This window comes from Dendrobates tinctorius, unplaced genomic scaffold, assembly GCF_039654945.1.
Source record: "Dendrobates tinctorius isolate UK_male_01 unplaced genomic scaffold, ASM3965494v1 ptg000075l, whole genome shotgun sequence".
NCBI lineage: Eukaryota > Metazoa > Chordata > Amphibia > Anura > Dendrobatidae > Dendrobates > Dendrobates tinctorius.
Window position 1 is genome coordinate 43,838,669 of NW_027361743.1, and position 20,739 is coordinate 43,859,407.

The following is a 20,739-nucleotide window of genomic DNA, read 5'->3' on the forward strand; positions in this document are numbered from 1 at the left end:
TGGGTATACATAAAAAAAATAGAGGTAACAGATTACACCAATGCTTAATATGAAAGAAGCTTCCTATAAAAAGGATGCACTAAATGTCCATATACGTTATATAAATATAATAGGTAAATCACCTTCAAGTATAACATGGAAGTAGAAGCAGTAAAAAGTAATATATATAATCTCCAATATTGCAGGTGTATGATGTAGTCACTAGAAAAGCCCTTATTGAATGTGCAAAAAGATGACAAAACAAGAAGTCAATAAGACATAGTGTCTAAAAAGCAGGAACGGTTAATTGACCTGGCATATAACCTTAGGACGGCTGACAGACCCCGACGCGCTTTTCGCATTTAGCTTTTTCTTGAGGGGAGAGTGTCATGTTTTTGACTCATTTTATTTTAATTTGTATCAATAGAATGTGTATTTTTAATGCCATTTTGCTTCCCTTTTTTTCTTCTTTGGTTTTACTAGTAAAATATAACTTAAAAGAAATGTATGATGGTCCCTGGTACATCCTGCGGGTCTGACTGTGTCCGACTATGTAGAGTGAAGTACAGCGAGCTTAGTGGATGGATACATTGGCTGTTTTCTTCAGTTTGTAAGTCCATCCACTGAGTTTGTGCTGCACTGGTGTGATTTATTGAGATGAGCTCAAAGGTCCTCTGAAAGAAACAGGCAGAGAAGAGTAACCTGCAGCTGAAGTGCCTCTACATGTGTGGGCACAAGTAGTTACACTGGGTACTGCAGAGGCACTATTATCAGCAGGTTGTTATGTAATCTGAAAGCAGCATGATGCAGGGGCAGAGATCCCGATTCCAGCGATGTGTCACTTACTCGGCTGTGTGTTGCTGTTTCAATAACGTCACTGTTTTATCAGCAGGAGATTCTTACTAGAGGACTAAGTGGTTCGTGCCTCCTGGTCCAACCAGGCCCTCAGCACTGATTGTCAGCTTTCTATCAATCAGTGATGTGGGCGGAGTAATACAGAGCTCAGTATTCCGAGCTCCGCTAGATCTGCAGCAGATAAAACAGGGATTGTATCAAAATGACAGCAGGCAGACCAGCAAGTGACACATCGCTGGAGTCAGGGTATCAGCTTCTACATCAAGCTGCTCTTAAATTATATAGAAAAAAACCTGGTGACAGATTCCCTTTAAACACATTCTATCCTCAAAGTGCCATTTCCTAGTGATTAGTGAAGACCGCCATGGTATAATCTGACAACTGAGCACAATTGCATTTTCAGGAATTGAATGGAGTGGAAAAGCTGGCTGACTACTAGTAACAGACAATACCCAGTGACAATATTGGTTGTGACCCAGGTCTCCAAGATATCACTAGTAGTAGTGATGAGTGCAAGTGCTCGTTACTCGAGATTGCTTAGTGTGCTCAGGTATGCACCGAGTATCATAGGTGCTTGAGTGACATGTTCGAGTGTTCACAGTCAGATTGTACCATGGTGGTCTCATGCTGGAGTGCTCACAGTCAGATTGCACCATGGTGGGGTCTTCTCGGAGGTTCACCAGCCATTGCAATATTACAACTCCCACAACACACAAAAACATTCAACCTTTGCTTCTTGTTCTATCCGGAGTTCAAAATCTTTCAGCTGATTTTCCATTAAAATTTTCTCTTCTTCCAAACGCTTAAGATATTGGTTCAAGGCTCCCTGGAAGTGAAGCGAGAAGGCGCATTAGTGGAGACAGAAGATTATCCGAAAAACTGCTTGAGGCTGTGTGCCCACGTAGCGTTTAAGCGTTTCCGCAGCGTTTTTAAACGCTCTTCTGCCGCGGAAGCACTTAAAAAAAAGCATTCCATTCACTGAATTGAAAACGCACATGTTGTGCCAATGGTGCGTTTTTTACTGCTGTGGAATCGCTTAGCGGTAAACGCAGCATGTTCATTACTTTTGCGGAATCATGTGCGATTCCGCATACCATCAATTGTATGGGCAAAAACAATAAGGAAAACACATGCAAAAACGCTTGACAAACGCTTAAAAAAGCGCGTCAAAAACCGCATGCGTTTTCCCGGAAGCAGGGTGTGCGATTCTGCTCAGGAATATTCTGCTTCAGAATGGCTACGTGGGCACATAGCCTTACAGTAATAGATGAAAAGAGGAGATCACATGGAAACCAGAGACCTCCATCAGAGATAGACTCTGACACGTGAAATCGTGGTGGCATTATTGGTTCATTGGCTGGAATCTTAGCCGCTACTTTGAGTAAATCTCTGCATAGTGTATGCTATACTAGATGGGTAGCGAGTGACGAAACATAGACCCACAAATCAGCAGCCCCCCCTACACCTAGCACATTGGAGGGCAACCCTTCCAGCGCATCTACCATACAAATTCTTCTGAACCCCATCATGACCGGCGACTTTCTATTTTTATGCTTTTCTCCTTCTCCAGGATATTATATATAAATATATATATATAATTTTTTTTTTTTCACCCCACTTGGCCATACGAAGGTAGGTTTTTTTTTTAGTGGGATGAACTGTGGTTTTGATTGACACCGTACATTTTACCATATAATGTACTGCACTGTGGGAACAAATTTAAAGCACTGTGAAATTATGAAAAAAAAAAAAAAAATTGCCAGTGTTTGTTTTATTTTTGTTCTGTCTTTATAGCATTAATTGGGCTATAAATGATGTTTTATTGTTAACATTTATCCAAGCAGTATCATTTCTCCTTGCAGAGAATGACATGCTAAGCATGTCGAGGTGAGGAGACTTAAAGCCGCAATGCTCCTCTGGGAAATATGCTAATTATCTCTTCAGAGAGGAAGAGGACTAGAACTCTAGTGTCACCTATTGGAAGTAGCAATCCTAAACATCAATGTTGACCCTTTAACAAGCCGTGTTACATGACAAGGCTTGTTAAATGGTCAACATTGACTTTTAGGATTGCTACATCCAATAGGTGGCACTAGAGTTCTAGTCCTCTTCCTCTCTGAAGAGACAATTTGCATAATTAGTATTGATAACATTTAAATCACTTTGGATGACATTCTGTTCTTGGGAACTGAAAAAAGACGTACACTGCATGGATTAAAGGGTTTCAGAGTTTGACAGATCAGACTGTTTGTACTTTGCGATACCAATTTGCTTATATTTTATTTCCTTCCCTCTGGATGGGGCAAAATAGGTCATTTAAAGGGAAACTGTCATGTGCCCAAATGCCATTTACCTACAGCTATAGGTTTAAGCTGCAGGCTAATAGCATTACAATGCTGTCCGGCAGCTGTACTGAAAATGCAGATATCAATAGAAAATTAACTTTAGTTCTCCCAGCAGCCTCCGGCTTTCAGTCATAGAGGCTCGGCCGGCGCAGCTTCAGTCACCTCTCACTCTATACTGAGTAGTAACTGAAAGCCAGGGGCTGCCAGGAGGAATAAATTTCATTTTCTCCCAGTAGCCAGGATTTCAGTAAGGTGGCTAGATAGCACTTAAACGCTATTAGGGCTCGCTCACACTGGCGAGTAGCATCCGATAATTCTCTCATGCGGGAATTGGTGCGAGCCGAGTGTCAGTGCTCTATGCTCCCATCCTTTCACATGCGAGAATCACAGCACAGGTGCGGAGAAGACGGAGAAATTAATTTCTCCACCTTCTCCATTCCTTGAGTCGGCGTATATCGGACTTGGATGACATCAGAGTGCAGTCCGATGTTTTGCACGCACCCAGAAACTTCAATGTGTTTGCGCCGTCCAATATACGCTACTAATAAAAGCACGTACTGATTTGTTTCTCATGCTGACTTGGCATGAAAAACTAAACTCTAGTCGGCACTGCCCCATAACATAAGGCTATGTTCACATGTTACTTTTTTTTCTGCAGCCAAAACCTGATCTCTTGGCAGTAAAAAGGCTGCAGACAAAAAGCAGGTTTTGCTGCTTTTTCAGGAACCCAAAGTTCAGCTTTGCCTTCACCATACAAGCACGAACAATTCGAGGTGTTCGGCCACCAATGCAAGACATATGTGAAACCATAAAACATTTTTGGGAAAAAGGGCAAATTATTCAAATTATTTACCAGATTTTTTTTTTTTATGTCTGAAAAAATATTGACTATCCTGAACTCATGAGATAATGAAAAAGTACATAGTTACAAAGGTAACAACAGCAGGGGGGTGTTGAATTGGTTGGGAATAGTTTACCTAAGACAATGGCAGAGAATTTTGTAGGGTGGACATTGTTTACTTCCATACATTGGTCAGGGCCATTGAGTTGAACGGCATTGTTCAATTTCACACATTTATTGGGCAATGTCAAGTTTCACATTGGTCGGTCATTAAACTGCGCAGGTACTTGTTTAATTTATTACATATCACCAATTTAATTAAACTGTACAAATCCTAACCGTCATCTCAGGTGAGGAGATCAGGACATTATGCTTTAAGTTTTGAAAAAAAAAAAATAATTGTGTTTCACATCTTGCTGTACCTGAAACATCGGATAGCACTTGGCAGAGTATACGCTGGCTACATGCCAGTGTGAGCGAGACCTTAATATGCAAATTAACCCCATATTTCCATGTTAATAGTGTGGTGCCCCTGAGGCTCAGTCACCACAGAGGTACTGCACCCTTTCCTAAGGTGTGGTTCCCCACCAACCAGGTAAGTTGGAGGCTCCTGACCACGCTCCAACACTCACACCCCACACAATAGAGTAGTTCAGCAAAACCACATTGCGGCTCCTTGCTTAGAGAGAAGCAGAGCACCTTTGGTGGTTCCCTGGTTGGAACACTAAACGTGCTGGGAGGTGGGTGGAGTTGAGAATACATATAAAAGAGCGGGACGGTTCCAGGATTGAGGTTCAGTTGAGTTCAGAGGTGGAGTACGAGAGAGGAAGCCACTCGGGAGGAGTGGGGATCCCTGGAAGAGGGATGGAGGAAGGAGTGCTGCAGCTGCCTCAGTGATCTGAGCCAGCTGGCACGGGAAAGGAAAGAAGGAGAAGGACATTGAACTGAAGCCTGAGCTTTCATAGAAGGGAAAAGACAAGTACGGAACGTAGGAGCAAAAGGGAACACAGAGGACGTGGGTTAGAGGAAGAACCCTGCCTAGAAGTTCTAAGCGCAAGGCCGGGGCCCGGTCCCTGAGGTTGTATGGACACTAATGGTTCTGCAGCAGACACCGGTGGAGTAGTGGGCTGTAAATGCACTACTCCCATCTAAGACTTGAGGGCACAACAGCGACACGGATAGAGAAACAGGACTAGGAGTAGAGAGTCCCCGAAGCAGGCTACAGCTGTCTGCCGTGCAAGTAGAGTTCTTGGGAACAGATGTCAGGAGGAACTCCAGTGTAACACAGTACTAGGAGATCTTCACACTTAAAGGCGCTATAGAGGAGACGTTCAGAAAAGGCACATAAGTTGGCGGAGTGTGGAAGGGAGTATTCCATCTTGCCTGGAGGTTGACTGAGTCCCTGACCCGGAGGACACGGCACAGAAGCGGGCACTACAGACTGTGAGTAAAGCTTTGGAACTACATGCCCTGGTGTCCTCCATTCCTTCCTGCGTACGTCCGCCTGGCACTGCTACAACCCCTGCGCCGGACACTACACCATCTAAGTGTCCCCATATCTACACTGCCCTGGGACAACAACCCTGCCTGTGGAGGGCTATAACATCATTGCTGCACCACACCATCTGTCCCGGAGGATCTGTTTACAGCGCCGGCTTAACACCTCCCTTGCCGAACACCACAGGTGGCGTCACGAATTATTCATTACACCATTCACATCTTCCTAGAACTTGGGCGTCCAGGGCCACGGTCCGGGTCACCGCTGCTGTGACACATCCCGCCGATACCGGCCCGGGAACCGAGTACCCCACAGCCCTGGGAGGGCGACCCAATAGCACTGGGGATATTAAGATTTTTTTTTTTTTTTTTAAATTCCTTTTCCATTTTTTCTTTTTAATCTTTATTTTGAACCTGCGAACGTTTGAACACTTGTAATATATACCACAATACTTGAGTATATAGTACATTACACTATATAACTAACAATTCTTGGCCCCCTGTGCTTTGGCTGCACCCAATCATTAAGATGGTGGTGATGGGGCCTTCACCATGCTCCTGGCTGCCATGTCAAACAATCAATACCTTGTGATGCGTCGTAGGGGAACATGATGAGTGTCAAACCAAATACTACACCGGGACTGCGCCATTTAAATGCAGTGATTGACAGCAGCGTTTAAGTGGTGAAACCCATGCGATCAGAGCAAATGTAGATGCAGGTGGTATCTGTATAACACAGCTAGAAACTGCCTTGTTTCGAGGGAACATGCGATGTGTGCCAAAAAAGGTAAATCGCGGGTTGTTGGTAAAATATATTATTAAGTAGAAACCTTAAAGGAGTATTCAGGCTACATTAGGAAAACATGATGTGGTGTCGGGATTACAGAAACAGGCGATCAGGGAGTGCTAAACTGTTTTGTAATTCTCACTCATTGCTATAAAAATCCTTCTATCTTAATATTTTCCCATTGGAGAAATCCTAGTAAGAGGGTAGAGCAGCTACAAGGAGAAATCCCCTGCATTGTGAAAGAGGAAGCGACAGGCAGGAAGAAAATGTCACAGCGTCAAATATGAGATTAAATTCGGTGTAGTGTATTATACGGATAAAAGTCGATGACCTCGATGGGGAGAAGTGAATGCGTAGGGAAGGAAGGGCTGGAATTTATGGGGGTAGTGTCAGGATATGAGGGGGGGGGGTCACTGACGGCAGACTGACAGGTAATCAATAATACAGAATGATGATGTATGAAGAACAAGGATCCAAACAGCACAAGGAAGTTATAGCCGTTCATCCAATCATCATGCCTACCATTATCTGAAAATTAATCTAATCCCAATAATCAGACTGCAATTGTATAAAGAAAAAAGACACAATAAGGAAGAGCTGATGAGAATTACCTAAAGCACATGTCAAACTGTGGCCCACGGGCCAAATCTGGCTCGCAGAATGAGTATATTTGGCACGACCGGCATCCAGGATGCCGATACAGTTGAAAGCAATGATGGAGGAAGGAGCGTCAGCTGACACTACCTCTCCCATCATTTCCCCTCTGCTTCTGATGTCTCAGTGCAGCGGGCACGATGACGTCATTACATTGCGCCCTTTCTACCGAGATGTGCAGAGGATCTGAAAACACCATGAAGAGACCGGAGCAGTAGGGGATGTGAGGGAGGCAAGTATTTTTTTTTAATGTGGGGCCCACTATTCTGTATGGAGCACTAAGTGGGGTCCATTATACTCTATGGAGGACTATTTGTGGTCCATTATACTGTATGGAAGACTATGTGGGGCTATTATGCTCTATAGAGCACTTTTTGTGGCCATTATACTGTATGGAGCACTATGCGGGTCCCATTATACTGTATGGAGGACTATGCGGGGTCCATTATACTGTATGGAGCACTATGCGGGGTCCATTATACTGTATGGAGCACTATGCAGGGCCCATTATACTGTATGGAGGACTATGCGGGGTCCATTATACTGTATGGAGCACTATGCGGGGTCCATTATACTGTATGGAGCACTATGCGGGGCTCATTATACTGTATGGAGGACTATGTGGGGCCCATTATACTGTATAGAGGACTATGTGAGGTCCATTATACTGTATGGAGAACTATGTGGGGCACATTATACTGTATGGAGCCCAATGTGGGGTCCATTATACTGTATGGAGGACTATTTGTGGTCCATTATACTGTACGGAGGGCTGTTTGAGGATTATAGTTGGGGAATCATACAGTGGCATGTAAAAATTTGAGCACCCCCGGTCAAAATTACTGTTATTGTGAACAGATAAGCAAGTTGAAAATGAAATTCTCTCTAAAAGATATAACATTTACGATAAGTCACTTTCTTTGCATTTTAGGAAAAACAAACTATTTTTTTTTCATCCTTTACATTTTAAAAGTTACACAAAAGGAAAATGGGCTGATGCAAAAGTTTGGGCACACTGCAGGGTTAGTACCTAGTAGCACCCCCTTTTGAAATTATCACGGCTTGTAAACATTTTGTAACCAGCCAAGAGTCTTTCAATTCTTGTTTGAGGGATTTTCTTCCTAGGAAAATTATTCCAGCTCTGAGATTCCTGTGTCATCTTGCAAGCACTGCTAATTTGAGGTATAGCCACAGATTTTGAATGATATTCAGATCAGGGGTCTGTGAGGGCCATTGTAAAACCTTCAGCTTGAGCCTTTTGGGGTCATCTAGTGTGGATTTTGACATGTATCATTATCCATTTGTAGAAGCCATCCTCTTTTCAACTTCAGCTTTTTATTTTACAGATGGTGTTATGTTTGCATCAAGAATATGTTGAAATTCCATTGAATTCATTCTTCCCTCTATCCATGAAATGTTCCCAGTGCAATTGGCTGCAATACAACCCCAAAGCATGATTCATCCACCACCATGCTTAATGGTTGGCAAGATGTTGTTTTCCTATGCAAATTGTGTGGCGCCCCTGAGGGTTCAGTTGCCACAGAGGTACTGCACCTCCTCCTGAGGTGTGGTACCCCACCACCCAGGTAAGGTGGGGACACCTGACCACACTCCAACACCTGCACCCCACACCACAAAGTAGTGTAGCAAAGCACCTTCGGCGGCTCCCTGCTTGGAGTGTAGCATAGCACCCCTTGGTGGCTCCCTGCTTGGAACACGAAACGTGCTGGGAGGTGGGTGGAGTTTAGTTCACATAAAAGAGCGGGAAGCGTTGAGTCAGTCAGTCAGTGAGTGAGGATGTAGAAGGACAGAGAGTGAGAAAGAGAAGATCCCCGGGAGAGGGATGGAAGAATGAAGTTCTGCTGGCACAGGAAAGACCAAGAAAGGAAGCTTGATTCTCCATTGGGAAGAAGGATTAGCACGGAACGTGATGAGAATAAGAGAACAAGGACCAGGGTTAGAGGAGAACCGTTTTCAAGTTCTAGGCGCAAGGCCGGGGCCCGGTCCCCGAGGTTGTACGGATACTAATTATCCAGCAGCAGACACCGGAGGAATAGAAGTAGTGACCACTTTATTCCCACACAAGACTTGAGGGCACAACAGCAACATATTAGTGAGCCGGGACTTAGTAGCAAGGAGTCCCCAAAGCAGGCTACAGCTGTCTGCCGTACAAGTAGAGTTCATAGGAACATCTGACTGGAGGAACTCCAGTGTAACTCAGTACTAGGAGTACTTCACTCAAAGGCGCTATAAGAGGAGACGTTCAGAAAAGGCACATGTGTTGGCGGAGTGTTGGAAAGGAGTACTTCATCTTGCCTGGAAATTGGCTGAGCTCCTGACCCGGAGGACACGGCACGGATGCGGGCACCTGTACTTGCAACAGACTGTGAGTAAAGCTTTGGAACTACATGCCCTGGTGTCCTCCACTTATTCCTGCGCCAACCAGGCCAGCACTGCTACATCCCTTGCACCTGACACTACACCATCTAAGTGTCACTTCACCTACACTGCCCTGGGACTACAGCCCTGCCTGAGGAGAGCTATAACATCACTGCTGCACCACACCATCTGTCCCAGAGGATCTGTCTGCAGCGTCGGCTTACATCTCTATTGCCGAACACCACAGGTGGCGTCACGAATCACTCATCATAAGCACACTGAACATTCCCCTTTTACAATGGGCACCCAGGGCCACGGGCCGGGTCCCAGCTGCCGTGACATCTCCCATTGAAGCTCATCGGGCCCGGTACCGAGTACTCCACAGCCCTGGGTGTGAGGGCGTCCCAATTGCCTCTTCAGAGAGGAAGAGGACTAGAACTCTGTAGCATCCCCCCCTTGGAAGCAGCAATCCTATACAGTGCCTTGCGAAAGTATTCGGCCCCCTGGAACTTTTTAACCTTTTCCCACATATCATGATTCAAACAAAGATACCAAATGTAAATTTTTGGTGAAGAATCAACAATAAGTGGGACACAATTGTGAAGTTGAACGAAATTTATTGGTTATTTTAATTTTTTGTGGAAATTCAAAAACTGAAAAGTGGGCGTGCAATATTATTCGGCCCCTTTACTTTCAGTGCATCAAACTCACTCCTGAAGTTCATTTTGGATCTCTGAATGATCCAATGTTGTCCTAAATGACCAATGATGATAAATATAATCCACCTGTGTGTAATCAAGTCTCCGTATAAATGCACGTGCTCTGTGATAGTCTCAGGGTTCTGTTTGAAGCACAGAGAGCATCACGAAGACCAAGGAACACAACAAACAGGTCCGTGATACTGTTGTGGAGAAGTTTAAAGCCAGATTTGGATACAAAATTATTTCCAAAACTTTAAACATCCCAAGGAGCACTGTGCAAGCGATCATATTGAAATGGAAGGAGTATCATACCACTGCAAATCTACCAAGACACGTCCGTCCCTCTAAAATTTAATCTCAAACAAGGAGAAGACTGATCAGAGATGCAACAAAGAGGCCCATGATCACTCTGGATGAACTACAGAGATCTACAGCTGAGGTGGGACAGTCTGTCCATAGGACAACAATCAGTCATACACTGCACAAATCTGGCCTTTATGGAAGAGTGGCAAGAAGAAAGCCATTTCTCAAAGATATCCATAAAAAGTGTTGTTTAACCCCTTTCTGACATCAGACGTACTATCCTGTCCATGGGACCCGGGCCCCTATGCCCATGGATGGGATAGTACGTCTAGCGCGATCAGCGGTGCCCACGTGGTGAGCGCCGCTGATCGCGGCCGGGTGTCAGCTGATTATCACAGCTGACACCCGGCACAATGTGTCAGGGGCGGTCACGGACCGGTCCCGACACGTTAACCCCTTGCACACCGCAATCAAACATGATCGAGGTGTACCAGGGGTCAAAGGGAAGCATTGGCAGGGAGGGGGCTCCCTCCGTGCTTCCCTGAGCCCCCCACGGCAGCGCAATGTGCAGCGCTGCTGCGGGGGTCTCTTTCCCTACAGGCCCCCGAATCCAAGATGGCGACGGGGGCCTGCAGGGAGCTGGCTTCCTCAGTGCCTGCAAAGCGCAGGCATGAGGAAGTCTGTAGTAGTGCCTGTGACAGATCGCTGATCTGTCACAGTGATCTGTGATGTGACAGATCAGCGATCTGTCACAGGACAGTGAAGTCCCACCTGGGACTATGTAATAAAGTAAAAAAAAAAAAGTGTTAAAATAATTAAAAAAAAAGAAAAAAAAAAAAAAAAATATTCCCCCAATAAATCCATTTTTTGGAAATAAAAAAACAATAAAAGTACACATTTTAGGTATCGCCGCGTCCGTAACGACCCGCCGTATAAAACTGTCCCATTAGTTAACCCCTTTAGCGAACCCCTTAAAAAATAAAAAACAAAGCAAAAAATAAAGATTTATTATCATACCGCCAAACAAAAAGTATAATAACGCGCGATCAAAAAGACGCATATAAATATCCATGGTACCGCTGAAAACGTCATCTTGTCCTGCAAAAAAACGAGCTGCCATACATCAGCGAAAAAATAAAAAAGTTATAGCTTGCAGAATAAAGCGATGCAAAAATAATTATTTTTTATATAAAATAGTTTTCATTGCATAAAACCGACAAAACATAAAAAAATGGCCTAAATGAGGTATCGCTGTAACCGTACTGACCCGAAGAATAAAACCGCCTTATCAATTTTACCGCACGCGGAACAGTGTAAACGCACCCCCCGAAAAGAAATTAATGAAACACTGTTTTTTTTTTCATTCTGCGTCCCAAAAATCGGAATAAAAAGCGATCAAAAAATGTCACGTGCCCGAAAATGGTACCAATAAAAACGTCAACTTGTCCCGCAAAAAATAAGACCTCACATGACTCAGTGGGACAAAATACGGAAAAATTATAGCTCTCAATATGTGGTGATGCAAAAACTATTTTTACAATAAAAAGCATCTTTTAGCGTGTGACAGTTGCCAAACATAAAACCCGCCATAAATAGTAAATCAAACCCCTCATTATCACCCCCTTAGTAAGGGAAAAATAATAAACTTAAAAGAAAATGTATTTATTTCCATTTTCCCATTAGGGTTAGGGCTGAGATTAGGGGTGTGTTGGGGTTCGGGTTGGAGTTAGAATTGGGGGTTTCCACTGTTTGGGCACATCAGGGGCTCTCCAAATGCAACATGGCGTCTGATCTCAATTCCAGCCAATTATAAGTTGAAAGAGTCAAATGGTGCTCCTTCCCTTCCAAGCTCTGCCATTAGCCCAAACAGTGTTTTACCCCCACATGTAGGGCATCAGCCTACTCAGGACAAATTGCAAAACAACTTTTGGGGTCCAATTTCTCCTGTTACCCTTAGGAAAATAAAAAATTGGGGGCAAAAATATTTTTGTGGAAAAAAATGATTTTTTTATTTTCATGCCCGGGCATTATAAACTTCTGTGAAGCCCTTGGGGGTTCAAAGTGCTCACCACACATCTAGATAAGTTCCTTGGGGGGGGGGGGGGGGTCTAGTTTCCAAAATGGTGTCATTTGTGGGGGGTTTCCACTGTTTTGGTACATCAGGGGTTTTCCAATCGCGACATGGTGTCCGATCTCAATTCCAGCCAAAAACGTCAAATGGCGCTGCTTCCCTTCCGAGCTCTGCCATGCGCCCAAATAGTGGTTTACCCCCACATGTGGGGTATCAGCGTACTCAGGACAAATTGCACAATATCTTTTAGGGTCCTGTTATCCTTGGGAAAATAAAAATTGGGGGTGAAAAGATCATTTTTTTCGAAAAAATATGATTTTTTAATTGTACCGCTGTACGTTATAAACTTCTGTGAAGCCCTTGTGGGTTAAAAGTTCTCACCACATATCTAGATAAGTTTCTTGGGGGGGGTCTAGTTTCCAAAATGGGGTCACTTGTAGGGGGTTTCCACTGTTTAGGTACATCAGGGGCTCTCCAAACGTGACATGGCGTCCGATCTGAATTCCAGACAATTTTGCATTGAAAAAGTCAAACGGCGCTCCTTCCATTCTGAGCTCTGCTATGCGCCGAAAGTGGTTCCCCCCCACATATCAGGTATCAGCGTACTCAGGACAAATTACACAATAACTTTTGCAGTCCAATTTCTCCTGTTACCATTGGTAAAATAAAAAAAATTGAACCTGAAGTATTTTTTTTTGTGAAAAAAAGTTAGATGTTCATTTTTTTTTTTAAATATTCAAAAAAATTCCTGTGACGCACCTAAAGGGTTAATAAACTTCTTGAATGTGGTTTTGAGCACCTTGAGGGGTGCAGTTTTTAGAATGGTGTCACTTTTGGGTATTTTCTATCATAGACCCCTCAAAGTGGCTTCAAATGTGATGTGGTCCGTAAAAATAAAATGGTGTTGCAAAAATGAGAAATCGCTGGTCAATTTTTAACCCTTATAACTTCCTAACAAAAAAAAATTTTGGTTCCAAAATTGTGCTGATGTAAAGTAAACATGTGGGAAATGTTAGTTATCAAGTTTTTTGTGTGCCGTATCTCTGTGATTTAAGGGCATAAAAATTCAAAGTTGGAAAATTGCGAAATTTTCAACATTTTCGCCAAATTTCTGTTTTTTTCACAAATAAACGCAAGTTATTTGAATGAAATTTTACCACTATCATGAAGTAGAATATGTCACGAGAAAACAATGTCAGAATCACCGGGATCCATGGAAGCGTTCCAGAGTTATGACCTCATAAAGGGACAGTGGTCAGAATTGTAAAAATTGGCCCGGTCATGAACGTGCAAACCACCCTTGGGGGTGAAGGGCTTAAAGTTTGCAACAAGCCACCTGGGAGACACACCAAACATGTGGAAGAAGGTGCTCTAGTCAGATGAAACTAAAATCGAACATTTTGGCAACAATGCCAAACGATATGTTTGGCGGAAAGGCAACACAGCTCCTCACCCTGAACACACCATCCCCACTGTCAAACATGGTGGTGTCAGCATCATGGTTTGGGCCTGCCTTTCTTCAGCAGGGACAGGGAAGATGGTTAAAATTGATGGGAAGATGGATGGAGCCAAATACAGGACCATTCTTGAAGAAAACCTGTTGGAGTCTACAAAAGACCTGAGAATGGGACAGAGATTTGTCTTCCAACAAGACAATGATCCCAAACATAAAGCAAAATCTAGAATGGGATGGTTCACAAATAAACATATCCAGGTGTTAGAATGGCCAAGTCAAAGACCAGACCTGAATCCAATCGAGAATCTGTGGAAAAAGCTGAAAACTGCTGTTCACAAACGATCTCCATCAAATCTCACTGAGCTCGAGCTGTTTGGCAAGGAAGAATGGGCAACAATTTCAGTCTCTCGATGTACAAAACTGATAGAGACATACCCCAAGCGACTTGCAGCTGTAATCGCAGCAAAAGGTGGCGCAACAAAGTATTAAGGTAAAGGGGCCGAATAATATTGCACGCCCCACTTTTCAGTTTTTGAATTTCCACAAAAATTTAAAATAACCAATAAATTTCATTCAACTTCAAAATTGTGTCCCACTTGTTGTTGATTCTTCACCAAAAATTTACATTTAGTATCTTTATGTTTGAAGCATGATATGTGGGAAAAGGTTAAAAAGTTCCAGGGGGCTGAATACTTTCGTGAGGCACTGTAAGTCGCTATCCACCCTCTAAGGCAGCGGTCCCCAACCTTTTTGACCTTGAGAGCTACATTTAGGACTGAGAGAGGGTCGCGAGCCACATTCAGCTCTGAGAGGGGGTCACAAGCAACATCCTGCTCCTGTCCTCCTCAAAGTCAACCAAAGCCCCCATTACGAGTATAATGATACCCGAAGCATTTCCACAGAAATCACTCCAAAGCAGTACACTAAGAACCAGGGGTTCCCACAATACCCCAATTCAGTATTCTCCCATCAAGGGCTCCCAACACACTGTCACATCCAGCTTCAAGAACCTCCTCTAACAGGTAGTACCATCCTCTAGCATACCATACCTAAAACATGTGTAAACCACTAAGACCAGTAAATGTGCAACCAGATCTGATCTTATGTGGAGGGCTACTCAAAAATTCAACATTTTGAGATGCGCTCTATGTCACGCTCGCGCCTTGGCTGAATGGCGCGAGCCGGGGGTTGTGGCCCCACTGTGCCACAGACCAGACTACCCTGGAAGGGGCGTGACTGCGACAGCTACCTTGGTCTTCACTGGAGCCTCTGATGGTGAGGTCAGGCTTGTGCGGCAGGTAGCTGCCGGGTGCCACTCCAGGGTGGTGTCTGGCTGTGGCTGCTGATCCCACTCGGGAACAGGACACCTGGACAGGTGCGAGTGACAAGCAGGCTGAGACACTGGGCAAGCAGGCACGGCTTGGTACACTGGCAGGCAGGCACGGCTTGGAGGCACGGCTTGGAGACACTGGGCAAGCGGGCACGGCTTGGAGACACTGGGCAAGCGGGCACGGCTTGGAGACACTGGGCAAGCGGGCACGGCTTGAGAAGGAACAGGTAGGTACACACAGGAGGTGCAGGTATGGATGCAGGCAGGCAGGAGTGGAATATGAAGGAACAGGTTTGGACCTGTTCACACAGGAGGTGCAGGTACAGATGCAGGCAGGCAGGAGTGGAATATGAAGGAACGGGTTTGGACCTGTTCACACAGGAGATGCAGGTATGGATGCAGGCAGGCGTGGAATATGAAGGAACAGGTTTGGACCTGTTCACACGGGAGGTGCAGGTGAAGGCAGGAGTGGAGAGAGAAGCTGCAGAAAGAGGTTCTGCAGCGGCAGCAGGAGTAGAGCAAAGCTGAACCACAAGGTCTGTGGAGAGAAGCTGCATCAAGAGGTTCCGCAGCGGCAGCAGGAATGGAGCAAAGCAGAACCACAAGGTCTGTGGAGAGAAGCTGCAGCAAGAGGTTCTGCAGCGGCAGCAGGACTGGAGCAAAGCAGAACCACAAGGTCTGTGGAGAGAAGCTGCAGGAAGGGGTTCTGCAGCAGCAGGACTGGAGCAAAGCAGAACCACAAGGTCTGTGGAGAGAAGCTGCAGCAAGAGGTTCTGCAGCGGCAGCAGGAGCCGTGCAGACAGAGCGGCTAGAGTGCAGATGCACAGACAGGAAGGACACAAGGAAAAACACAGCAAGGAAGGGAGCCACGGACAAGGAGAAAGGGAGACTGATAGACAAAGGTAAGACTGAGTTCAGACAGAGACACAGACAAAGACACAAGGACCAAGACTCAAGGGCCAGGATATTCTGCCCCCTGGCAGGCGGACAAGGTACAAAGCGAGACAGAGTATTCCTACAGAGAAGGAGATACACAGAACAGGGCCTGGCTAGTTCAGCAGCAATGAGCTAACTGAGTTTAGACATTGCACAGGCAATGTTTCAGTGGGAGTGGTGAAACTAAATAGTCAAGGGCTCCAGGTGATTGGTCAGGGACAGATTACCCAGGTACACCCAGACTGCATAAGAACCAGAGAGTTCAGGCGCCGCCCCCCTATACACACAGTCAGGAAACATGGAGAGCAAGCAGGAAAACAAGAGGCATAGCACATGGAGCTCAGGGCTGGCAACAGACAGATTTCACAGCATGGCTTGAAGCAGAAAGTAAGTTGGTGTGCGGGGGATGGGAGGCCATGCAGTGACGCCAGCAAGGTTGTTACAGTACCCCCCCTTTACGGCCCCTCTTCCTTAAGCCTGCCAGAATGGCCTGAAGAAGGAGTGTGGGACCACACACAGTCCAGGTTGACACGACATCCTTTAGGTAGGGTGGAGTATGTGTGCCATCAGGAATCCCAGATTGCCCGGTTTCTTGGTGCCCAAGGGAGTCAGTTTCCAACACAGAGGGTACAAAGACTTCTTCCTCCTGATTGGCAGAAGGCAGGGACCTGGAAGCTTCAGACTTGACCCCTACATCAGCCGGCCAGCTAGAAACAGAAGACACCATCACCGAGTCCGACCTCCGCCCGATGTGCCAGAAAAATTGGACCTCCTCCTCCTGGTTGGTGAGAAATGGAGATAGGTAGGTCACTGCTCCAACATCTTCACCCACCTGCCAAATGGAAGCTGGAGGCATACATAAAGGGAGCCACTTCAGCCTGTTACCCTGAAAAAACTGGACCACATCTTCCTGGTTAGATAATGGGTAAAGCTCTGTCTTGGGACCTTCGCCCCTGGGCCACAGGGGAGCTGAAGGCATACACTCAGGATCCATCTTCAGCCCTTTATCCTGGGGAAGACAATCAAGAGGCAGGGGTGCTCTTAGGAGCAGGACACTGGTATAGTCGCTGGGGACGTGTGAGGAGACTGAGACCGCCTCCCCCTCTTCAGAGGCATCCTGACACCTTGACTCGGCGACTAGCAAACCAGGCAAAGAAGACGACTTTGCTGACTGAATGCGACACAAGGGAACCAGACACCTCTTGTCACTTGGTTGTTTCAAGTGTGGTGCCTTGCTGGGTCTCCAAACATAAATGGGCATCAGGATCTCTGGTTCAGAATGACCCATGGGCATACCAGACAGCAAATGGAAGACGAACTTCTTCGTATACAAAGCTCCGACCTGGAGCTGTAGTTGTCCTTGCAGGACTAGACTGTTCTCCAATAGGGCTCGGCCACCTCGAGACAACGCCCACGCCGGCTTCGGGAGCTGTATGACAGAGACCACACACTGACTCTGTAAGACTGGCGACTTAAATACACCAAAGCTCCCTGAAGGCAGAGAAACAGTTAAAGAGTTTAATGGAGAGGGAGTACTCTCGCCAGGGACAGCCTCTTCTACTGGCCCAGCGTTCTGGAGTACAGGCTTCACAGGACAGAGGCCAGATTCCGGCTGCAACTTGGCCCGCTTCTTTTTAGACCTCTTGGATCTTGCACGGGAGGCCGCAACGGCAGACTGTGGAACAGGTGATGGCTGGACTGTCATAGGTGGTTTAGACGATTCATCCACAGGTTCCTCTTGTCTCTGGAAGCTTGGAGGGGAAGACTTTTCAAGAACAGCTGGACGAGGCATGTTGAACACTTTACGGAAGGCCACCAGGAAGGCCCCCAGGCTCATGACGACAGGGTCCCCTGCTTCCCAAAGGGGACAGATCCATATCAAGGCATCACCAGCTAGGTAGGACATGATGTATCCCACCTTGACCCGGTCAGAGGGGAAACAAGCTACATTCTGCAGGATGTAGTGCAGGCATTTCTTCAGGAACCCTTGGCACTCTTTAGGGTCCCCATAGAACCTAGGCGGGTCTGCTGGGTCGTGCTCTTCATAGGCCAGGAGCTGACTGTAGAGGGCATTGGAGACGATGATTGGTTCAGAGGTCTCCACAATCGGAACCACGCAGGACGGAACAAATTCCTCTGGTTGCTCATACTGGCGGAACACAGGTTCATGACGCTCTGCGAGCGGAAGGACATGGGACTCAGCGGGGACCATGGCCTGTGCAAACTGTCACGCTCGCGCCTTGGCTGAATGGCGCGAGCCGGGGGTTGTGGCCCCACTGTGCCACAGACCAGACTACCCTGGAAGGGGCGTGACTGCGACAGCTACCTTGGTCTTCACTGGAGCCTCTGATGGGGAGGTCAGGCTTGTGCGGCAGGTAGCTGCCGGGTGCCACTCCAGGGTGGTGTCTGGCTGTGGCTGCTGATCCCACTCGGGAACAGGACACCTGGACAGGTGCGAGTGACAAGCAGGCTGAGACACTGGGCAAGCAGGCACGGCTTGGTACACTGGCAGGCAGGCACGGCTTGGAGGCACGGCTTGGAGACACTGGGCAAGCGGGCACGGCTTGGAGACACTGGGCAAGCGGGCACGGCTTGGAGTCACTGGGCAAGCGGGCACGGCTTGAGAAGGAACAGGTAGGTACACACAGGAGGTGCAGGTATGGATGCAGGCAGGCAGGAGTGGAATATGAAGGAACAGGTTTGGACCTGTTCACACAGGAGGTGCAGGTACGGATGCAGGCAGGCAGGAGTGGAATATGAAGGAACGGGTTTGGACCTGTTCACACAGGAGATGCAGGTATGGATGCAGGCAGGCGTGGAATATGAAGGAACAGGTTTGGACCTGTTCACACGGGAGGTGCAGGTGAAGGCAGGAGTGGAGAGAGAAGCTGCAGAAAGAGGTTCTGCAGCGGCAGCAGGAGTAGAGCAAAGCTGAACCACAAGGTCTGTGGAGAGAAGCTGCATCAAGAGGTTCCGCAGCGGCAGCAGGAATGGAGCAAAGCAGAACCACAAGGTCTGTGGAGAGAAGCTGCAGCAAGAGGTTCTGCAGCGGCAGCAGGACTGGAGCAAAGCAGAACCACAAGGTCTGTGGAGAGAAGCTGCAGGAAGGGGTTCTGCAGCAGCAGGACTGGAGCAAAGCAGAACCACAAGGTCTGTGGAGAGAAGCTGCAGCAAGAGGTTCTGCAGCGGCAGCAGGAGCCGTGCAGACAGAGCGGCTAGAGTGCAGATGCACAGACAGGAAGGACACAAGGAAAAACACAGCAAGGAAGGGAGCCACGGACAAGGAGAAAGGGAGACTGATAGACAAAGGTAAGACTGAGTTCAGACAGAGACACAGACAAAGACACAAGGACCAAGACTCAAGGGCCAGGATATTCTGCCCCCTGGCAGGCGGACAAGGTACAAAGCGAGACAGAGTATTCCTACAGAGAAGGAGATACACAGAACAGGGCCTGGCTAGTTCAGCAGCAATGAGCTAACTGAGTTTAGACATTGCACAGGCAATGTTTCAGTGGGAGTGGTGAAACTAAATAGTCAAGGGCTCCAGGTGATTGGTCAGGGACAGATTACCCAGGTACACCCAGACTGCATAAGAACCAGAGAGTTCAGGCGCCGCCCCCCTATACACACAGTCAGGAAACATGGAGAGCAAGCAGGAAAACAAGAGGCATAGCACATGGAGCTCAGGGCTGGCAACAGACAGATTTCACAGCATGGCTTGAAGCAGAAAGTAAGTTGGTGTGCGGGGGATGGGAGGCCATGCAGTGACGCCAGCAAGGTTGTTACACTCTACATACACCTGTTTGCTAGACCTGGAGCTAATGCACCAAGCTGGCAGACAGCCGCGAGCCACAATTCATGGGACCGCGAGCCACATGTGACTCCCGAGCTACAGGTTGGGGACCCCTGCTCTAAGGAGCCTTGCAATATGACACGGTGTTTCAGGGTATTTCCCCTTATCAGTGCAAAGTATGCGATCTGAATGCACGGACGAGGTGCAAAACAGTGTCTGCACATTGAGATTCTGATTTGGCTTTTATCCGGTCATACTGCAAGGCTCGTTAGAGGGTCGACAGTGATCACTGTTTTCAACAGGTGGCACTATAGAGTTCTTGTCCTCTTCCTCTTTGACAAGGCATATTTAATTTCCCAGAGGAGCATGCAAGGTGGTTGTCTCCTCATACTGGCATGTCAGACCTGGCATGTCACTCTCTACAAGGAGAAAATTTACCCCTTCCATGTTCTTTTCCCGAAATCCTGTGCCCTTTTTTCTCCACACATACCTTTTGATCATTGTGGCCAAAGAGTTCTATTTTAACCTAATCGGTCTGCAGGACTTGCTTCCAAAATGCATCAGGCTTGTTTAGATGATCTTTTGCATACTGCTGATGCTGAATTTTATGATGAAAACACAAGAGAGGTTTTCTTCTGATGAATCTTCCATGAAGGCCATATTTGTGCAGGTGTCTCTGAACAGCAGAACAATGTACCACAACTCCAGAGCCTGCTATATCTTTCTCAAGGTCTTTTGGCCTCCATTGTTCTTGGTAACCAGGGCTGTGGAGTCGGTAAGCCACAGTTGCGACTCCGACTCCTGGATTTTAT

The 20,739-nt window shown here is 46.6% G+C and overlaps 1 protein-coding gene across 3 annotated transcripts in view; it reads right to left on the minus strand.

Annotated features, from left to right (window-relative positions):
• The window catches only part of CCDC169 (coiled-coil domain containing 169), a 131,494-nt gene that overhangs the window by 74,686 nt on the left and 36,069 nt on the right, over positions 1-20,739 (minus strand). For all 3 annotated transcript variants that reach the window (XM_073583226.1, XM_073583225.1, XM_073583227.1), the window contains exon 5: positions 1,562-1,660. In XM_073583226.1, coding sequence (XP_073439327.1) covers positions 1,562-1,660 — 99 coding nt within the window. The remainder of the gene's footprint in view (positions 1-1,561; positions 1,661-20,739) is intronic.